Here is a 15,308-nt window from a genome sequence, read left to right as displayed (position 1 = left end):
ATGGTCAAATAATGTGAATTATCACTGTTTTTGGTAAATACACCTATCCAAACATTATAAGTGGACTTAAGGGAAAACATGAATGATAAGAAAATGCCGGATATCAGCTTTTTAAGTCTATTACAGGGAGCAGAGTAGAGGGACTCGGGAGTGGAGACAGCCCGTTTTGGGTAGAGTGTCAGAGAACGCCCCCTCTCCTATGGGACTGGTGGAAGTGGTGGTGATAATGAAAAACACTAAGTAGGCGTTCAATAAGCTTCCTGGAGTAGGCCGTTCTTAGGGCTTGCCGTCTCTTGGGATGGAGCTTCATGCTGCCAGGAGTCCTGGCCACAGCACAGGTCACAAATGCAGAAGCACCTGATAGAACTGGCAGAGATGGCTCTGAGTAATGTGACCAGTCACAGGCAAGCCAGGCGGTTGACCTGTCTGGACTCAGAGCCCATAGACCCTATAAAGGCTACGTAAAAAAGACAAAAAGGCTTCAGAATTGCTTGGACACTGCATAGAGACTGACTTTTGCGTATTACAAACCACTCAGAGAGGTGACTGCAGATGTGCAGATGTTGAGTTTTTCCTCTGATTAGCGCTTTGAGGTGTTTGCTTGTTTTTTTTTGTATTTGTTGAGATTTTGGTTTGTATCAGTGAACTGATTTCTGACAGCTTGACTATTTGGACGTGGTTAATTGATCTTCAAAGGGAAATTTGATTGTTCCAGGGCAGCAGAACATATATACAGCATGTAAGCACTCTCAGAAGATTTAAACATAAAGAATAACAAGACCGACCATTCCGACTAAACTGACCACCACTGTTGGAACAAAATCTCATATCTCCAAAATGATGACTTTATGGGAGAAGGAACAATGGAAAGTTAATGTAACTATATATATATATATATATATATATATATATATATATATATATATATACATACAGCACAATTAGAACATTATACTACTTATTATAATCTATAAATAATCGATAAATATTTATATATAGTATATTATTAGTAACATCTATATAAACATTGCATAATTAGAAAATAGTATAATAGTATAATTTATACTTTATACTTTTATACCAATTTTCAGTCATAAAGGACATTATGTTACTCATTTTTTAGCATTAGGAAGAGAAAAAGCAGAAAACATATTTTTACTGTCCAAAAAATAAAACACGTATATGTTCTTAACTTGTAATGTAAGTGAATGTAACAAAATTTTATTCCATTTAATTTTGGTCTTTTTCCATAAGTTGATTCATCATAAATTTTCACTCAATGAAAAATGACAACTATGTTCAAATGATGACATGAAAAAACGTTTTTTTTTTTTTTTAAATATAATTAACAGTACTTTAGACAGAAGCCACAACAACTAGGTATAATATACATTTTTATTTAGTGTGTTCAATTTTTACCTTTATTACAGCTTCTATTCTTTTCAGGAGACTTGCTTTCATTTTTTAATAGAAATCTGCAGGCATATTTTACCACACCTCCAAAGCTCAGTCTTAGACGTTGGTTACACTTTCTGCCTCTCTCAGTCCAAGTAATCCCAGTTTAATATTTAGACTCATCAGTCCATAAAACCTCCACATCTCAGATCAATTTCGGTGTTCTAGTACAAACGTTCTTTTTGTGTCTGTCTCCTTTTCTCAGTGAGGTTCTTCTTGACAGCTACACATCCTTTCAGACTCATAGCGCTGAGTTGCCTTCTCACAGTGGAAGGATGGATGTGGATGTTTTCAGATCTGAAGCAGTTTGATTTTCTCCTCTCTCTCAGAGGTGAAAGCTTTGAGTACTGTTTACTTAATGGGGGCTGTGTTTGTGTCTACCAGGTCTTGCGTGGTTGTTAGGAGTCCCATCTTCTGTGTAGCTTTTAAACATTTTTTGGATAATTTTTTCGATTTTTGGATAATTTAATATCTAATCTTTTCAAAGATATCTTCTAAAAAAATTTTTATTTCTCAGAAGAAGAATTTAATGCCTGTTTTGGCTAAAAATTGATGAAAGGATGAAGGGTGGTCTCTTCATAAATAGGTTAATAGTTAAATAATGAATACTGCACTTAATAGAAGGTCATTATTGCAAACTGTTAGAGTTTGAGTTTATGTTCTAATATTTCAATTTAAGGCAAACACTGGAGAGAAAGTTCAGATCACAATGTTCTGTCACTTTTTAAAGGGCTGATGAGAAAGGCTAGCACTGGAGTATAAGCGTTCCCACTCAGTGGGAGACTTGGCAGGCTGTGGAGCTCTAAGGGGGAGCTATTCAGAGCAACTGTGTTTTTTTTTTAGATGAGTTACAAACCAATAAAGAAAAAAAAGGCCTTCTTGATTTGTGAGTGTGGAATGTGCAGCTGCTGCTCACATGACTAAATGACCTTCTATAATAAAGTATTCTGAAAATTCATATCTGTGTCTCACTCCGCCCTCCCCTGGCTCTCTCTCTCAGGTTCTGAGGTGTTGTCGCCGGTGAGCAGGTCTGAGGTCAGCATGCCAGAGTGGGAGCGGGACTCGGACGAGTGGGAGAGGCAGCTGCAGAGGGAGCTGTTACTGATCCAGAGGCAGCAGCAGATCCAGAAGCAGCTGCTCATCTCCGAATTCCAGAAACAGCACCAGGCCCTGCTGCGGCAGCACCAGGCTCAGCTACAGGAGCACATCAAGGTCCGCGCCCAGCAGCCCTGCTCACACTAAACCTCCGAATATTAAGAGAAACTATTGAAAAAAGCGCGATCAAATAAGAAATCATTTCTGATTATATCTCCTCTTTATCAGTACTGTGCTAGAAGTCCTAGGCATTTGAAAAGACATTTATCTGGGCTTTTATTTTATTCTGTTTAAAATGAACTAATTTAATGTACAAAAAAATAAGATTAGAATAAATACAAAAAAAAAACAGTCATATGCAAAAGTTTAGGAACCCCTGGTTAAATGATATATTTTATAATTTTAAAAAGTAGAAAAAATAAATACACATACGGAAAAATATGGCAGAAGACGATTGATGGTTGCTAAAGTGTTGCTTAGATGTTGCTAGGAGGTTGCTACGGTATCTAAGGTGGATGGCAATGTGTTGCTAGGTGCTACTGCTACCTTAAATCCATTGCCACCTTAAATTCACTGCCACCTTAAGTACATTATACAGAGCACATTTTAATGCACAGTTACTGTTTGTTTACCGAATTTAACAACAATGAAACATAAAATGTGGTCTGTGCATTTATCATCTTTAAGAAAAACTGTGCGACAACCCTGTGTTAAACCTCAAAATGACTTGCTTTATTGTTTTTTATTTCAGTGTATTTTTATAAATAATCCTTAGATTTATTAATCAAATCAAATTTAATTCATTTTTCACTGAATTGTGTCCTGAAGAATTGTTCTGAAATCAGGAATTTGCTTTCCTAATATGCTCAATCATTCACTCATGTCCACCTCGTTCAGCTCCAGCAGGCTCTGCTGACCCTTCGGCAGCAGCAGGAGGCGCTGGCTGAGGAGCGCAGGCCGGATGAAGAGGAGGAGGAGGAGACAGAGGAGGTGCGGGGAGAGGAGCTGGAACGCAACAGGAAGGAGCAGCAGCACCTCAACCAGAGAAAGAAGGAGCGCTCCAAAGAGAGTAAGAGCACTGCATAAGATCAAACACTGAAGACAAGCAACAACAGGCAAAGCACACTGTCAGTACTTAGAGTCAACCCTAAAGAGAAAACCTCTCAGCTCGCTCAGTGACCCTCCCTGATACCCTGAATAATGAGCCCTTAGTTTGTGATAAACCTGGGTGTTTAAGGGGTTAATTGTTTATTTTAATAAAACAAATGAATATTCTATTTTGTCACTAATACAACAAGCATAACACTTTACCAAATATTTTAGTAGTGACGGTTTCGGTAATGACAATTTTGGCTCATTTTGAGCAGAACTCAAAAACACTAGCCAGTACATGACTAGCAAACACTGCTTTGAATAGTTCTACACAAATACAATCATTATATTTTTCATTAAAACAAAAAAAAGTTATAAATGCAGAAAATGTGTTTCGGTTGTGGCATTTTTTAAATGTTCCACACTTATTTTCAGACTTTGTGAGACATTTACTTCAAAGCTAACTGCTCACCATGTGGCCATGAGGGACAGGGATGCAGCCTCACCTCCTGTTCTAAAATGCAGAGGTGTGGCTTTAATAAGGCTCCACCCATGGACCGAAACTCTGTGTTTTGGTAGTGACATGAAAATGTGGGACAGCAATTTTTTAAAAAATTTAAAATTAAACACATGATAGATCTAAATTTTGTAGCTTCACTGTAAGAAATCTAAAAAAACTAAAAAAAAAAGTCAAATACAATATATAAAATATAATTATTATTTTCACAAGTGTAAGTTTAGGGGTTAGGGTTTGGGACAGACACCTTCTAATAGAAAGTACACTATAAATAGCCTGTAAAGGTCTAAATAATTAATAGTTTTTTCAATACATATACGTAAACATACTGTGTACTAATTCAGTAGAATGGTCCATATTAATTACCCTGCCATTTCTTTATATAGACCAAAGTATTGTCCATATAATAAACAATAACCTCTTTCACTTTTCTAATCATCATTTATTCATTTTATTACAGTCATCTGATTTGTATGTGTGAATCAAACCACTTTCCTTAGCCCTGCTGTGATCAGTTAGCATTGGGGTCAGTCACTTACCCTTTCAGACTCTGGCAGAATGCACAGCTCTCTAACATACACATCTTCCATCCTCAAGAAAACAGACATCAGCTACTCAGCGCCGCTCACAATGTGTAACACTAGATCATTTACTGGTGCCTCTGGATCTGTTAGTTCTTTAATTACAGTTTTATTCCTTCTAACAAAACTCTCTGCAACACTTAGAACACCAGGCATGATGTTAACAGCCATCAGTGTAATGCTGTCAGTTCCATTTCCCTAATGCAGTATTTAAAATGACGATTAAATATCTGAAAATGTGTATCACTACGCTTATGTTTACAGTTTTACCCGAACTCTGTCATCATAGCATTTGCTGGAAAGGCTCCACCTGTGCTTGGCAGTTAAACGGAACAGCATGCCAGGAGAATAAGTGCTCATGTCCGGGCTAAGATGCACAGACATCAGCTCATATCAGTGCACTTCACAATTTGTTAATCTCCAGCACCTTTACTGCTCATATAGCTCATTTACTACTGGCACTGGAATGTGCCTGCAGGATTGGTCCTGCAGAATGCTGTTGGTACCACAAGGTGGCACTGTTTGTACACCAGTCTGTCTTTCCCTATTAGAGCTTGAACAGACAGAAAGGGAACTGAAACAGAGCAATGCCTCTGGACTGTACTATGAAGGCCTTTATATGTGCTTGTCTTTAAAGGGTGGTGTAAAATCTAATTTTCATCTTTGTAATCAATCAGCTAAGACATGTTTTGTGTCTGATGCTCTTTAGTTTCGCACCAGGCCTAACAAGTAAAGAAAGCTAATAAATAAACAAAGTTTATATTTCACCAGTTAGCACTGTGCACACCTTAATCACATATTAAGTAAGCACAAATAGACTTACTGTGGTTTCTGATACTGTAAGATATAGTATTATCTTTAAATATGGATAAATGTGAAGACAAAATTCAAACTTTAAAAGGGAATTCCACTGATATTACTACATTTCTGCATAATTAAAAGGTTTAGATGGAAATTTAGTCATTCGGAGTGGTTTGGGGTGGAATGCTCCATTCTAGAGAAACTTATAGAGTTAGAACTGTTCACAGTGGTGGTGAACCAGATGTCTGAAGAGTTAAACGCCTAAAAAAAAACTCCCTCAAAGAAAGTTATTGAAATGGTTTCAAATATACTGCCTGATACCTGAGACATTCTTATGATTTAAGAAGATTTTGGCTGAAAGGTAAAATCAATTTTCCAACATTCCTGTCATTCAAGATGGTTTGGTGTGAAATGCTCTGTTCTTGAGAAACCTACTGAGTCAGAATTGTTCACAGTGGTGATGATAGGAACCAGATGTCTGCTTCTGCTTCTGTTTTGAAATAAGATTTTGGCCTAAAATGTAGTTTTTCATATCTGTTCATGGTGGAGTGCTACATGCAGAAACCTTTTTCACATTTACCACTGTTTTACCATAATCAACATTGCATATATATGTTATATATAACTTATATAGTTATTTATAACTCAGAAGACGTGTAGGTTCACCGGTGGTTAATAAAATGGCTATATTTATATTGTAGACATTGTGACCCCTGGTTCCTATCTCAACCACTGTAAAGAAATCGGGGTTGGTACGTTTCTCTACAAGTAAACCATTTACACCAACCATGTTGAAGGACTTTGTTTACATCTCAGCCATTGAATTCTTCAGAGAATTTGAAAAGTAGGTGGAATTCCCCTTTACAACTTATTAAAATCTGTTAATTGCAAAGGGGTGCATGTAAAGCGTTGCAAACAAATTCTACCCAAAGAAGATTTACTTCTATTTTATCTATATCCACGTTACATATAAAGCTCAGAAGACTCGTGTAGGTTCACTTGTGGTTTTGGATAGTAAATAAAATGGCTGTATGAAATTAGAGTCAGTAAGTTTCTTCATTTCACATCAAACCACTAGGAATGTCTTTATTTCCATTTCAGCCATCGAATTATTCAGGAAATTTGAAGTATAGGTGGAATTCCCCTTTTCAAATACATTCATTGCAGAGGTGCACATGTAGAGTGTTGCAAACAAAATTGTACCTAAAGAAGACTTACCTCTGTTGTGCCTTGATCAACTTCACTGGTGGTTCTGGATAAAATGGCTATATTTGTGTTGTAAACATCACGGCCCCTGACTCCCATCACCGCCACTGTAAAGAAATCTGAGTCAGTAAGTTTCAATATGGATCAAATGATACTTCATGCATCCTGTCCAGGTCAACAAAGATCATTGCACGCTTTTTCTCACAGGTGCTATGGCCAGTTCAGAGGTGCGGCAGAAACTGCATGACTTCCTGTTGAGTAAATCGGCTAAAGATGGGCCTCCTTCCGGCCACCCACTCAACCAGCACTCCAAACTTTGGTACATGTACGTGACTCTCCTACATGCTTCATTATAGCTCCAACTGAGACCTGCACACTTTTCATAGTGCTAGCTAAGCTCTAGCTTTGGTGCCTCTTATATCATCAAATGCTGCTTCCCTGCTGGGCTGCTATATTATTTATTTGGCCTTACACAATATAAAGGAAGTAGGGCAGAACTAAATTGTGATCTGCACTGTACCAGATAGCACGGATTATGAAATGTGTGTACTGCGTTTAGCTTAATATAGCCATGTCACAGTGTTTGAGGTGTTTTTTGCCTGAGGGCTTGTCTAATTAAAGAGCTTATGTAATGTTTTTTTTTAATAAATGAATTAAACATGGCATTTAGTTCTTCTCTCCTCAGTCCATTCAGCATGTATATGGAAACAAAGCCATAAAAACTCATCATGGTTGTGATGTCACAAGCATAAGCACATTTATATATGGTTGCCTGTTTGGCCTACACCAGTTTATCCACCCTTCTTGTTGAAGTGATGCAGAGTGTTGCTCCTGCACTCTGTAGGATCGTTATTGGAGTGGAAGATGTGGGACAAATGATTTAACGTTGCGCTGTTCCTGGCTGTCAGATGGATCACTGCGGCCTTTCAAAGGATCCTTGTGTCCGAAATTCACTTCAGTGAAGTTTAGTTCAGCTTCCCAAAGGATTTTAGTCTGAACTTCACAGTTCGTTCCGTACATTTCAGTCCGGACTGCTTTTGTAATGAGACAAGATACAAGACAGTCAATCACAGCTTATTTACATATATCAGTCTTGTAATAACAGCAATAACATATTTAATTCTAAGGGTCAAAGGAAGGTTGGAAAATGTTTATGTAACAATGAATTATGACTTTTTTGGTTTCTAAAAAGCACAAATGTTAGAACTGGACTTTAGGAGGAAACTAAAATGAAGAAACATGTGGAATATGGCATTTTAATACACTGTAATCTGTTCCTGCAGCACCAGCCAGCACATGTCCTTGGAGCAGAATTCACCACCCTTAGGAGAGACGCCCCCAAAATTCAAGTCCCCTCTGCCCTCTGGCCTGGACAGCCGGGAGGACTTCCCCCTCAGGAAGACGGGTAGGTCACAGTGCGGAGGTCGCCACCAGAAATAATGCTCCTACGATGGTCCTGCGAGTGACCAGTTAACAAGGATAACTCTAGAGGGCTGTTTGCCCAGGCTGAGGGATGCAGGGTTAGGTCTGTCATGATCATTAAAGTTTAGTGAACAGTTAATTGATATATACATAACTGTGCTACACAATTTAATTGCCTTTTTTGGTCATTGTAAACAAAGTGTTACATAATCAGGTTACAAAAATGGTAACTGCATGTTACATTTGCAAAAAAAGACAGTAATTGATCACAGATACACTGTAAAAATAGTAAATACTAGTAGGATTAAGTGGTGTTAAAACTGCATACATGCAAACTTTGGAAAATTTGAACATTTTAAATGCTTTAATGACACTTACATGAATCTTCTGGAGTAAAGTCTTTCCAATTTTGGTACAAAGGGGGGTTTTTTACCAACAGTGAACATATAAGAAGGATCCCCCAATCCAGCAGCAGTTTGTGGACTTTTATTCGACCAAACTATAGAAATTTTTGTCCATCCAGAACTAAGATCTGATCCACTTTCATGAAGATATCTGAATCAGGCATTTACTCTGTTCTTTCACATCACTAGATTTAGCAGCAAACTGGTGTGGAAGTAAACTCTGTTATTCTTGTTTGCTGCTACATAGAAATTCTATAGTTTGACTAACATCTAACTTGCCAGATGTCTTGGTTTCTGAACTTATTTTTCACAGATCACAAAAATGCATGTCTGAGCTTCATTAACTTACACTGTACAAATTTGTCATTTTTATGTTTGAAATATTTCCATTAATTCCTCCACTTAGATTTGTGAGATAGGTGACTGAGACAGATCACATTGCTGTAATACAGAAATCTTTTGGATAAGGTTAAATATTATATTTTTAAAAGGGTAGTTATACATTTTAAGGGAACCTTAACCTTGACTAGATAATAGACATGCACAGTTTGTTTAAAACTTCACCACTTGCTTTCATATATTCGGCTTATAGTGTTGGTTGCATATACATTTATGGAGAGATTAGATTTCCTGGAAATGTTGTTTAGTGTGTAGTAAAGTGAGGTTCACTTTAAGACATACAGGTGTCTGAAAGCAGTAGTACGTATATGGTATTTAGAACTGGGCATTAAATTGTTGAAGTCTATTTCTACTTTTAGCCTACCTTGCCGTATCAGAAGTGTTGGAATTGTACTGAAGGAGCCAGTTTTTTTTTTTTTTTAATTAATGTGGCCGTGGGCAGCACGGCAAGAGGGCCTGGGTTTGATTCCCCAGCCGGGTAACCAGGCTGGGTGACCAGGGGTCGTTTCTATGTCTTTGTATGTTCTCCGTGTGTCTGTGTGGATTTCCTCCCACAGTCCAAAGACATGCAGTCAGACATGGAGGACATGCAGACAACTGGAGACACTAAATTGCCCCTAGGTGTGAAGGTATATATCTTTGTGTCTTCCCTATAATGAACTGGTGACCTATGCAGGGTATTTCTTGCCTTCTGCCCAATGAACGCTAGGATAGGCTCTAGCACCCCCCGCGACCCAGGAAGATAAGCGGTTTATTAAATGAATAATGTGGCCGTCCTTCAGTTACTGTACTGTTTCTCGCTAGCTTTTATACTGAATTACTTTCATGCTCGTGGGAGCATTGCATAATCCTATGCAGCTGATGTGGGTAAACAAGCCAACAGAAGCAACAAATTCATTTGCTGTCTGGGAAGGAAAGTGTTAATTTAACATGACGAGTCATTTTAGCTGCAAAATGCAGTTCTTTGACATATAGGTGACTTATAATCAGTTGCAATTTATATATGCTATATTATATTTATGAATAACCATATGTCATAAAATAGTTCAGGTTCAGTCTGATTATGTCAGGATTCTGAGTGTGTTGACCGCGGCTCTTCAGTACTGTAACCCAGCCTCATTAAGCGCGTGTCACCGGGCCTCCGTGCTGGTGATACTGCCTAAATGTTAGCAGATGAGCCTGAGCGATATTTAATCATGGAGGTCATAGGTCGGTAGCACGTGTCACAGAGCCCGTCGCCCTGTGGCCGGAGCTAATGAGGCCTGCTAGTGGCCCTGTTTACCTTCAGGGTCAGCGTGGTAAGAATGCCCGTCTGTGTCCCCAAACCACCGCTCCAGGGCACCCAGTGTAGGCTTTTGCAAACAATTACCCAGGGGAGAGGTTAAAGGCAGTGGGTCCAGGCCGGGCCGAGGGCCAGTGCTGGTTTGGCCTCTAATCAGGGCGAGAAGAGGGCGAATGGAGGAGATGGGGGGGGTCACCTACTGGGTAGGAGGGTGTTGTGGAAGGGCACAGGGGAGCTAGCTTTAGGCTGTGTGTCCGTACTGGGTGGACAATTGGGTCGCATCTTAGTGATTTATGCTGAGGTCGGTTAAAAACCTCTTAAAGCCAAAGGGCCTATACGTGTCAGTTCCTCACTTTCATAGCTCTGTAACTTATATTTTAGTTGCAGAATAATTCATAGTAGTGAGGAAAAACTTTCCCCCAGATTTAGATATAAATTCTTTAGTTTATAACTGGAGCTATGAGGCTAATTTTGCTAACAAACACTAGAACTCAATAGTCACCTACATTGTTTATGGAAAAAAAATCACCAAAACTTCTCTCAATCTGCTGAAACCACATCCAGGTCTTTATTAAGGTTGTGCAAACTTGCTGATTTGGTTTAGAGCAAAGCATGACTTACTGTGAGCTATAAAAATGAACAGACTTTCACCGCCGCATCAGACAATATCAAGGCCGGTATTCACGGACCAGGACTGATCTCGGATCAGATTCCTCTGTATTTATGATGGTCATATAATGGACAAATACTGATTCTGCATCAGCACTTCTTTTCCTGAGGTGGATTGTGAATATAGACCCTGTTGTCTAAAGTGGCTTCCTGCAGTTTAATCTATTTTTATACCTCACAGCAAGTCATACTGTCCTCTAAACCACATTAACAAGTTTGTGCGACTTTAGTGACGTCCTGGGTGCAGTTTGAGCGAGTTGAAAGAAGTATTGGTGAGAAATAGTTTGTGCTTTTTGGGTGACTATTGAGTTCTAGTGGTGGTTAGCAGTGTTAGCCTCGTAGCCTCAGTTCTAATGCAAGATTTGGACTCCATATATGTCTTGGCTAGTCAGCTGTGTCTCGCATAAGTGGAAAACTGTGCAGGTTTGATTTTTCGCCCAACCATTCTTTTAAGAGTAGTAACTGAACAATAAGTCAGCAGTTTAAGAGGTTAGTATAGGCATTTGACCTTTGGTCCTCCTTTCAATGCCTTCCTCTCGTCCTCAGGACACTGGTGCTACCTCCACTGGAGAATGATGGCACCGCTTTATTTCTCCTCATATTTGAAAATAAGCATATTATTCAAGCTTTGCTGGGAACTCTTATCTAGCTATGCCAAGTTACTGGAAGAATGACCTGCTCTGGCGGTTTCTTGAATATTTCTGAGCTCCCTGCCCCAACGTTAGGCCTGCGGGCTCGTCCAGTCGCATTTCAAAGACGCTTTTTTTCGCAGAGGAAGGCGATACTGTGGCCACAGGCGCGATAAGAACGGGATCCTTTTCAGTGCTGCTTTAAAAATAGGCCTGGTTTTCATCCAGGCACTTTTTTTTTTTGGAGGAATTTCCAGCACAGCAAAAAAAACCCTCGTCCTAGCAGGAACAGCGCAATCCTCCTGGGAGGCGTTTCCGGAGCACCGGGCCTGCGCCGCCTCAGACTGCATCTCTAGTCTCTCCCCCCTTTTGCCTTTCATCCTCTCTCAATAACTCAGGTAACAGCTTTTTAAAGGGGGCTGGCCGAGCACATTAGAAGATACAAAAACAACAGGAATGAGAAGAAAAGAAAAACAGTCTCCTGCTTGTCGGCGGAATAATTTGTCTGTGCTGACAAGAAGGTCTGCAGGACCACTTCCTGTGGCTCCGGTTTCAGGCCATAGATCAGAAAATAGAAAAGATAGAGGCAATGCGCGGCCAATTAAAACACGAAAAACTTCCCAGTGCGCTAAGTGGCCGGCTTTTTTACAAGGGCAGTCAAATTCCCAGGAAAGGCTCGCTCCTGACCTTGCCGCAATCAAAACGTGCGCTGACCAAAGCTGGACAGTCTTTACTTTGCATGATATACGCAAGGCCTAAAGAAGTGGGGGTCGTTCTATATCTGTTGCTTTTGTGAGGACCCCTCCCCCTCTTCCTGTCCGTCCTCATTCAGGTTGGCAGGGGGTGAGGTGGCTGGAAGAGGGGAGGCAGGGTGCGGCGGAGTGTCTGGGGGGGATCATAAAGGTAGCGTTTGTTCTCTGCCCTGGTCAGGACCTTGTGTGGATGAGTGATTGACAGGTTGGTGGGCGGGGTGCTAGGAGATCCAGGAGTGAGGGCGGCGGGCATGTTTGTTTAAGGAGAGGTGACGGCAAAGAGGAGAAAGTGGACGGCCTCATCAGGGCCACTCAGGGAAAGAGATATGAATGAGTGAGTGAGAGAGAGAGAGAGAGAGAATGACTGAAAGGGGGAGCTTCAAGCGCATGAATTAACCAAGACTCTTTGATGGATTGATCTAACTTGGCAGAGCTCTGCACATACAGGGATTGTGTATTTTGGACTAATTTTAAAGCAATACTTTTGTAAAATATTAAACTGACACAGTTTTCTGCCACGTAACCGAAATATAGTCAATCACCCAAAACATGTTTGGTGTCTGGAGTTTGCTCCTTTGTTTTACACTGGAGCTGTGAGGCTAATGTAGCTAAGAGGTAATAGCTTATAAGTTAACCAGCCATTAGCAGTGAAAACTAGTCATTTCAAGTTTTGCTTATGTGATTTCTGACATACAGTATGACATACTGTTGTCTAGAAACATGGACAAAGTACAGGCTTCAAGACAGCTTCTACTACTGTTAGTTACACTACACACTTTTGAGGCAAGTGCATGATTATTAAAGGCCTTTTCATATGTGATTTATTTGGATATCAATAAATTCATTCCAACATATATACACATATATAACTCATATCTCACACACGTAGTAACTGCAATATTATTGCAACTGCAACCCTCTTGTTATCTGATTTATAGTCTTCTTTTTCTTACTTTCTGTCAGATTTTTGTCTGCTATTTTCGAGATATGAACCCCATTCCAACTCTGTAATGTTCAGTCTGATTGAGAATGGTATGCTTGTACTACAGCTTTTTGATTGGACATATGATTTTCACAAAATTATCGAGAAAAAAAAATCCCCATAGAAAATGAATGGCGGAACTGGGATGTGTAAACAGAGGGATAATAAAATAATAATAAAAGTAGAATAATAAAAGTGCACTAGCAACATTCTAGCATCTATAAGGGATACCATAGTAACTACCTAGCAGCGTCCTTGCAATCACCTTGGATACTATAAAAACCACCTAGCAACACCCTAATAACAAAATGCAATACCAAAGCAACATCCGAGAAACCACCTGCTAGCAAACACCTAGCAACCCTGCAGTATACCATAGCAACCACCTAGCAGCACCCTAGCAGCCACCTGGGATACCATAGTGAACACCTAGCAACCCTGCAGCATACCATAGCAACCACTTAGCAGCACCCCAGCAGCCGCCTGGGATACTGTAGCAACCACCTAGCAGCACCCTAGCAGCCACTTGGGATACTATAAGAATTGCCTAGCAACACCCAAACAACCATCTGGGATATCATAGCAACCACCTAGCAGCACCCTAGCAGCCACTTGGGATACTATAAGAATTGCCTAGCAACACCCAAACAACCATCTGGGATATCATAGCAACCACCTAGCAACACCCTGGCAACATTCTGGGATACCATAGCAACCACCTAGTAACCACCTAGCAGCACCCTAGCAGCCATCTGGGATACTGTAGCAACCACCTAGCAGCACCCTAGCAGCCACCTCGGATACTATAAGAACTGCCTAGCAACACCCTAACAACCTCCTGGGATAACATAGCAACCACCTAGCAACACCCTGACAACATCCTGGGATACCATAGCAACCACTTAGCAACATCCTAGCAACCTCCTAGAAAAACCCTTGCAACCACCTAGCAACACCTTAGCAAGCGTCTGGGATACCATAGCAACCACTTAGCAACTCCCTGGCAGCCAACTGGAATCGTATAGCAACCATCTAGCAACACCCTGGCAGCCAACTGGAACATCATAGCAACCACCTAGCAACAACTTTGGAATCATCTGGGTTATGATAGCAACTGCCTACCAACCAACTGGGATACCATAGCAACTACTTAACAACACCCTAGCAACTAGCAACTGTATATGCTTCAGGAAATGCACTGTTCTAGTTTTATTATCACTCGGTTCCACTTGTGGGCACCATGAACTCACTCCACCAATCACTGTTGTCTCTAACATTGGCATGGCGACAACCAAGACGATGGAATGACTCTGTCCCAGCCAGCCAAACTTTTGGACAAATGTCAAAAGGATTAACTTCTCTTCTGCTTTATCAGGTGTGGAGCTGCATCACCAAAAATAAATAAATAAATAAATATATAAATAAATAAATAAATAAATGCCAAGGAGCCACAAAATACTTAGGAGAGAATCAACAAGACAGCCACATTTGCAGCCAATCACTAAACATCTACCCATTTAGGAAATCTCCACAACACCCCAAAAATGCAGCCAGTATGGAGAGGTCTGTTCAAAACCTACTTTGTTTATCAGTGTAACCTTCTATATTGGGCGTCCATGTCAGGCGCCTCGATCTACATGTACAATAGTAATGTCTTTAGTGGGGCATGGTGATTGGCTAATGGGGCATTGCCCCACTAAATGTCACCTTGCTGTCTCTAGTTCCCAGCTCTGCTTAACATGTGGAACTACTTAAGAAAAGCTTAAAAAATAATGCAGGTGCACAGGGGATGCTAGGCTTTATAGCATATACCCCCCTCCCCTCTCATGCGCCCATGCCAGGGAGCTCCGTTCAGGCCCATGTTTGCATAAGGAAGTTGGAGTTGGGGCCACATTCGAAATGCACTTTAATGACGCGCCCCAACGTCAACAGGCCGTGTGTTTTCTCTCCGAATTAAAAACGTGTAAATCCTTCCCGCTAATTCCTGCGCAAATATTTTCTGTGGTATTTTTTCTAATAGCC

The 15,308-nt window shown here is 40.3% G+C and overlaps 1 protein-coding gene across 1 annotated transcript in view; it reads left to right on the top strand.

The window, feature by feature from the left end:
* The window catches only part of LOC118806169 (histone deacetylase 9-B), a 64,033-nt gene that overhangs the window by 20,015 nt on the left and 28,710 nt on the right, over window positions 1–15,308 (top strand). The window contains exons 2-5 of the mRNA XM_036567555.1: window positions 2,456–2,667; window positions 3,448–3,619; window positions 6,955–7,072; window positions 8,031–8,152. Of these exons, the coding sequence (XP_036423448.1) occupies window positions 2,456–2,667; window positions 3,448–3,619; window positions 6,955–7,072; window positions 8,031–8,152 (624 nt within the window). The remainder of the gene's footprint in view (window positions 1–2,455; window positions 2,668–3,447; window positions 3,620–6,954; window positions 7,073–8,030; window positions 8,153–15,308) is intronic.

This window comes from Colossoma macropomum, unplaced genomic scaffold (genome assembly GCF_904425465.1).
Source record: "Colossoma macropomum unplaced genomic scaffold, Colossoma_macropomum, whole genome shotgun sequence".
NCBI classification, from domain to species: Eukaryota; Metazoa; Chordata; class Actinopteri; order Characiformes; family Serrasalmidae; genus Colossoma; species Colossoma macropomum.
The sequence above is the reverse complement of the archived record's forward strand: the minus strand, read 5'-3'. Positions and strand labels throughout refer to the sequence as shown.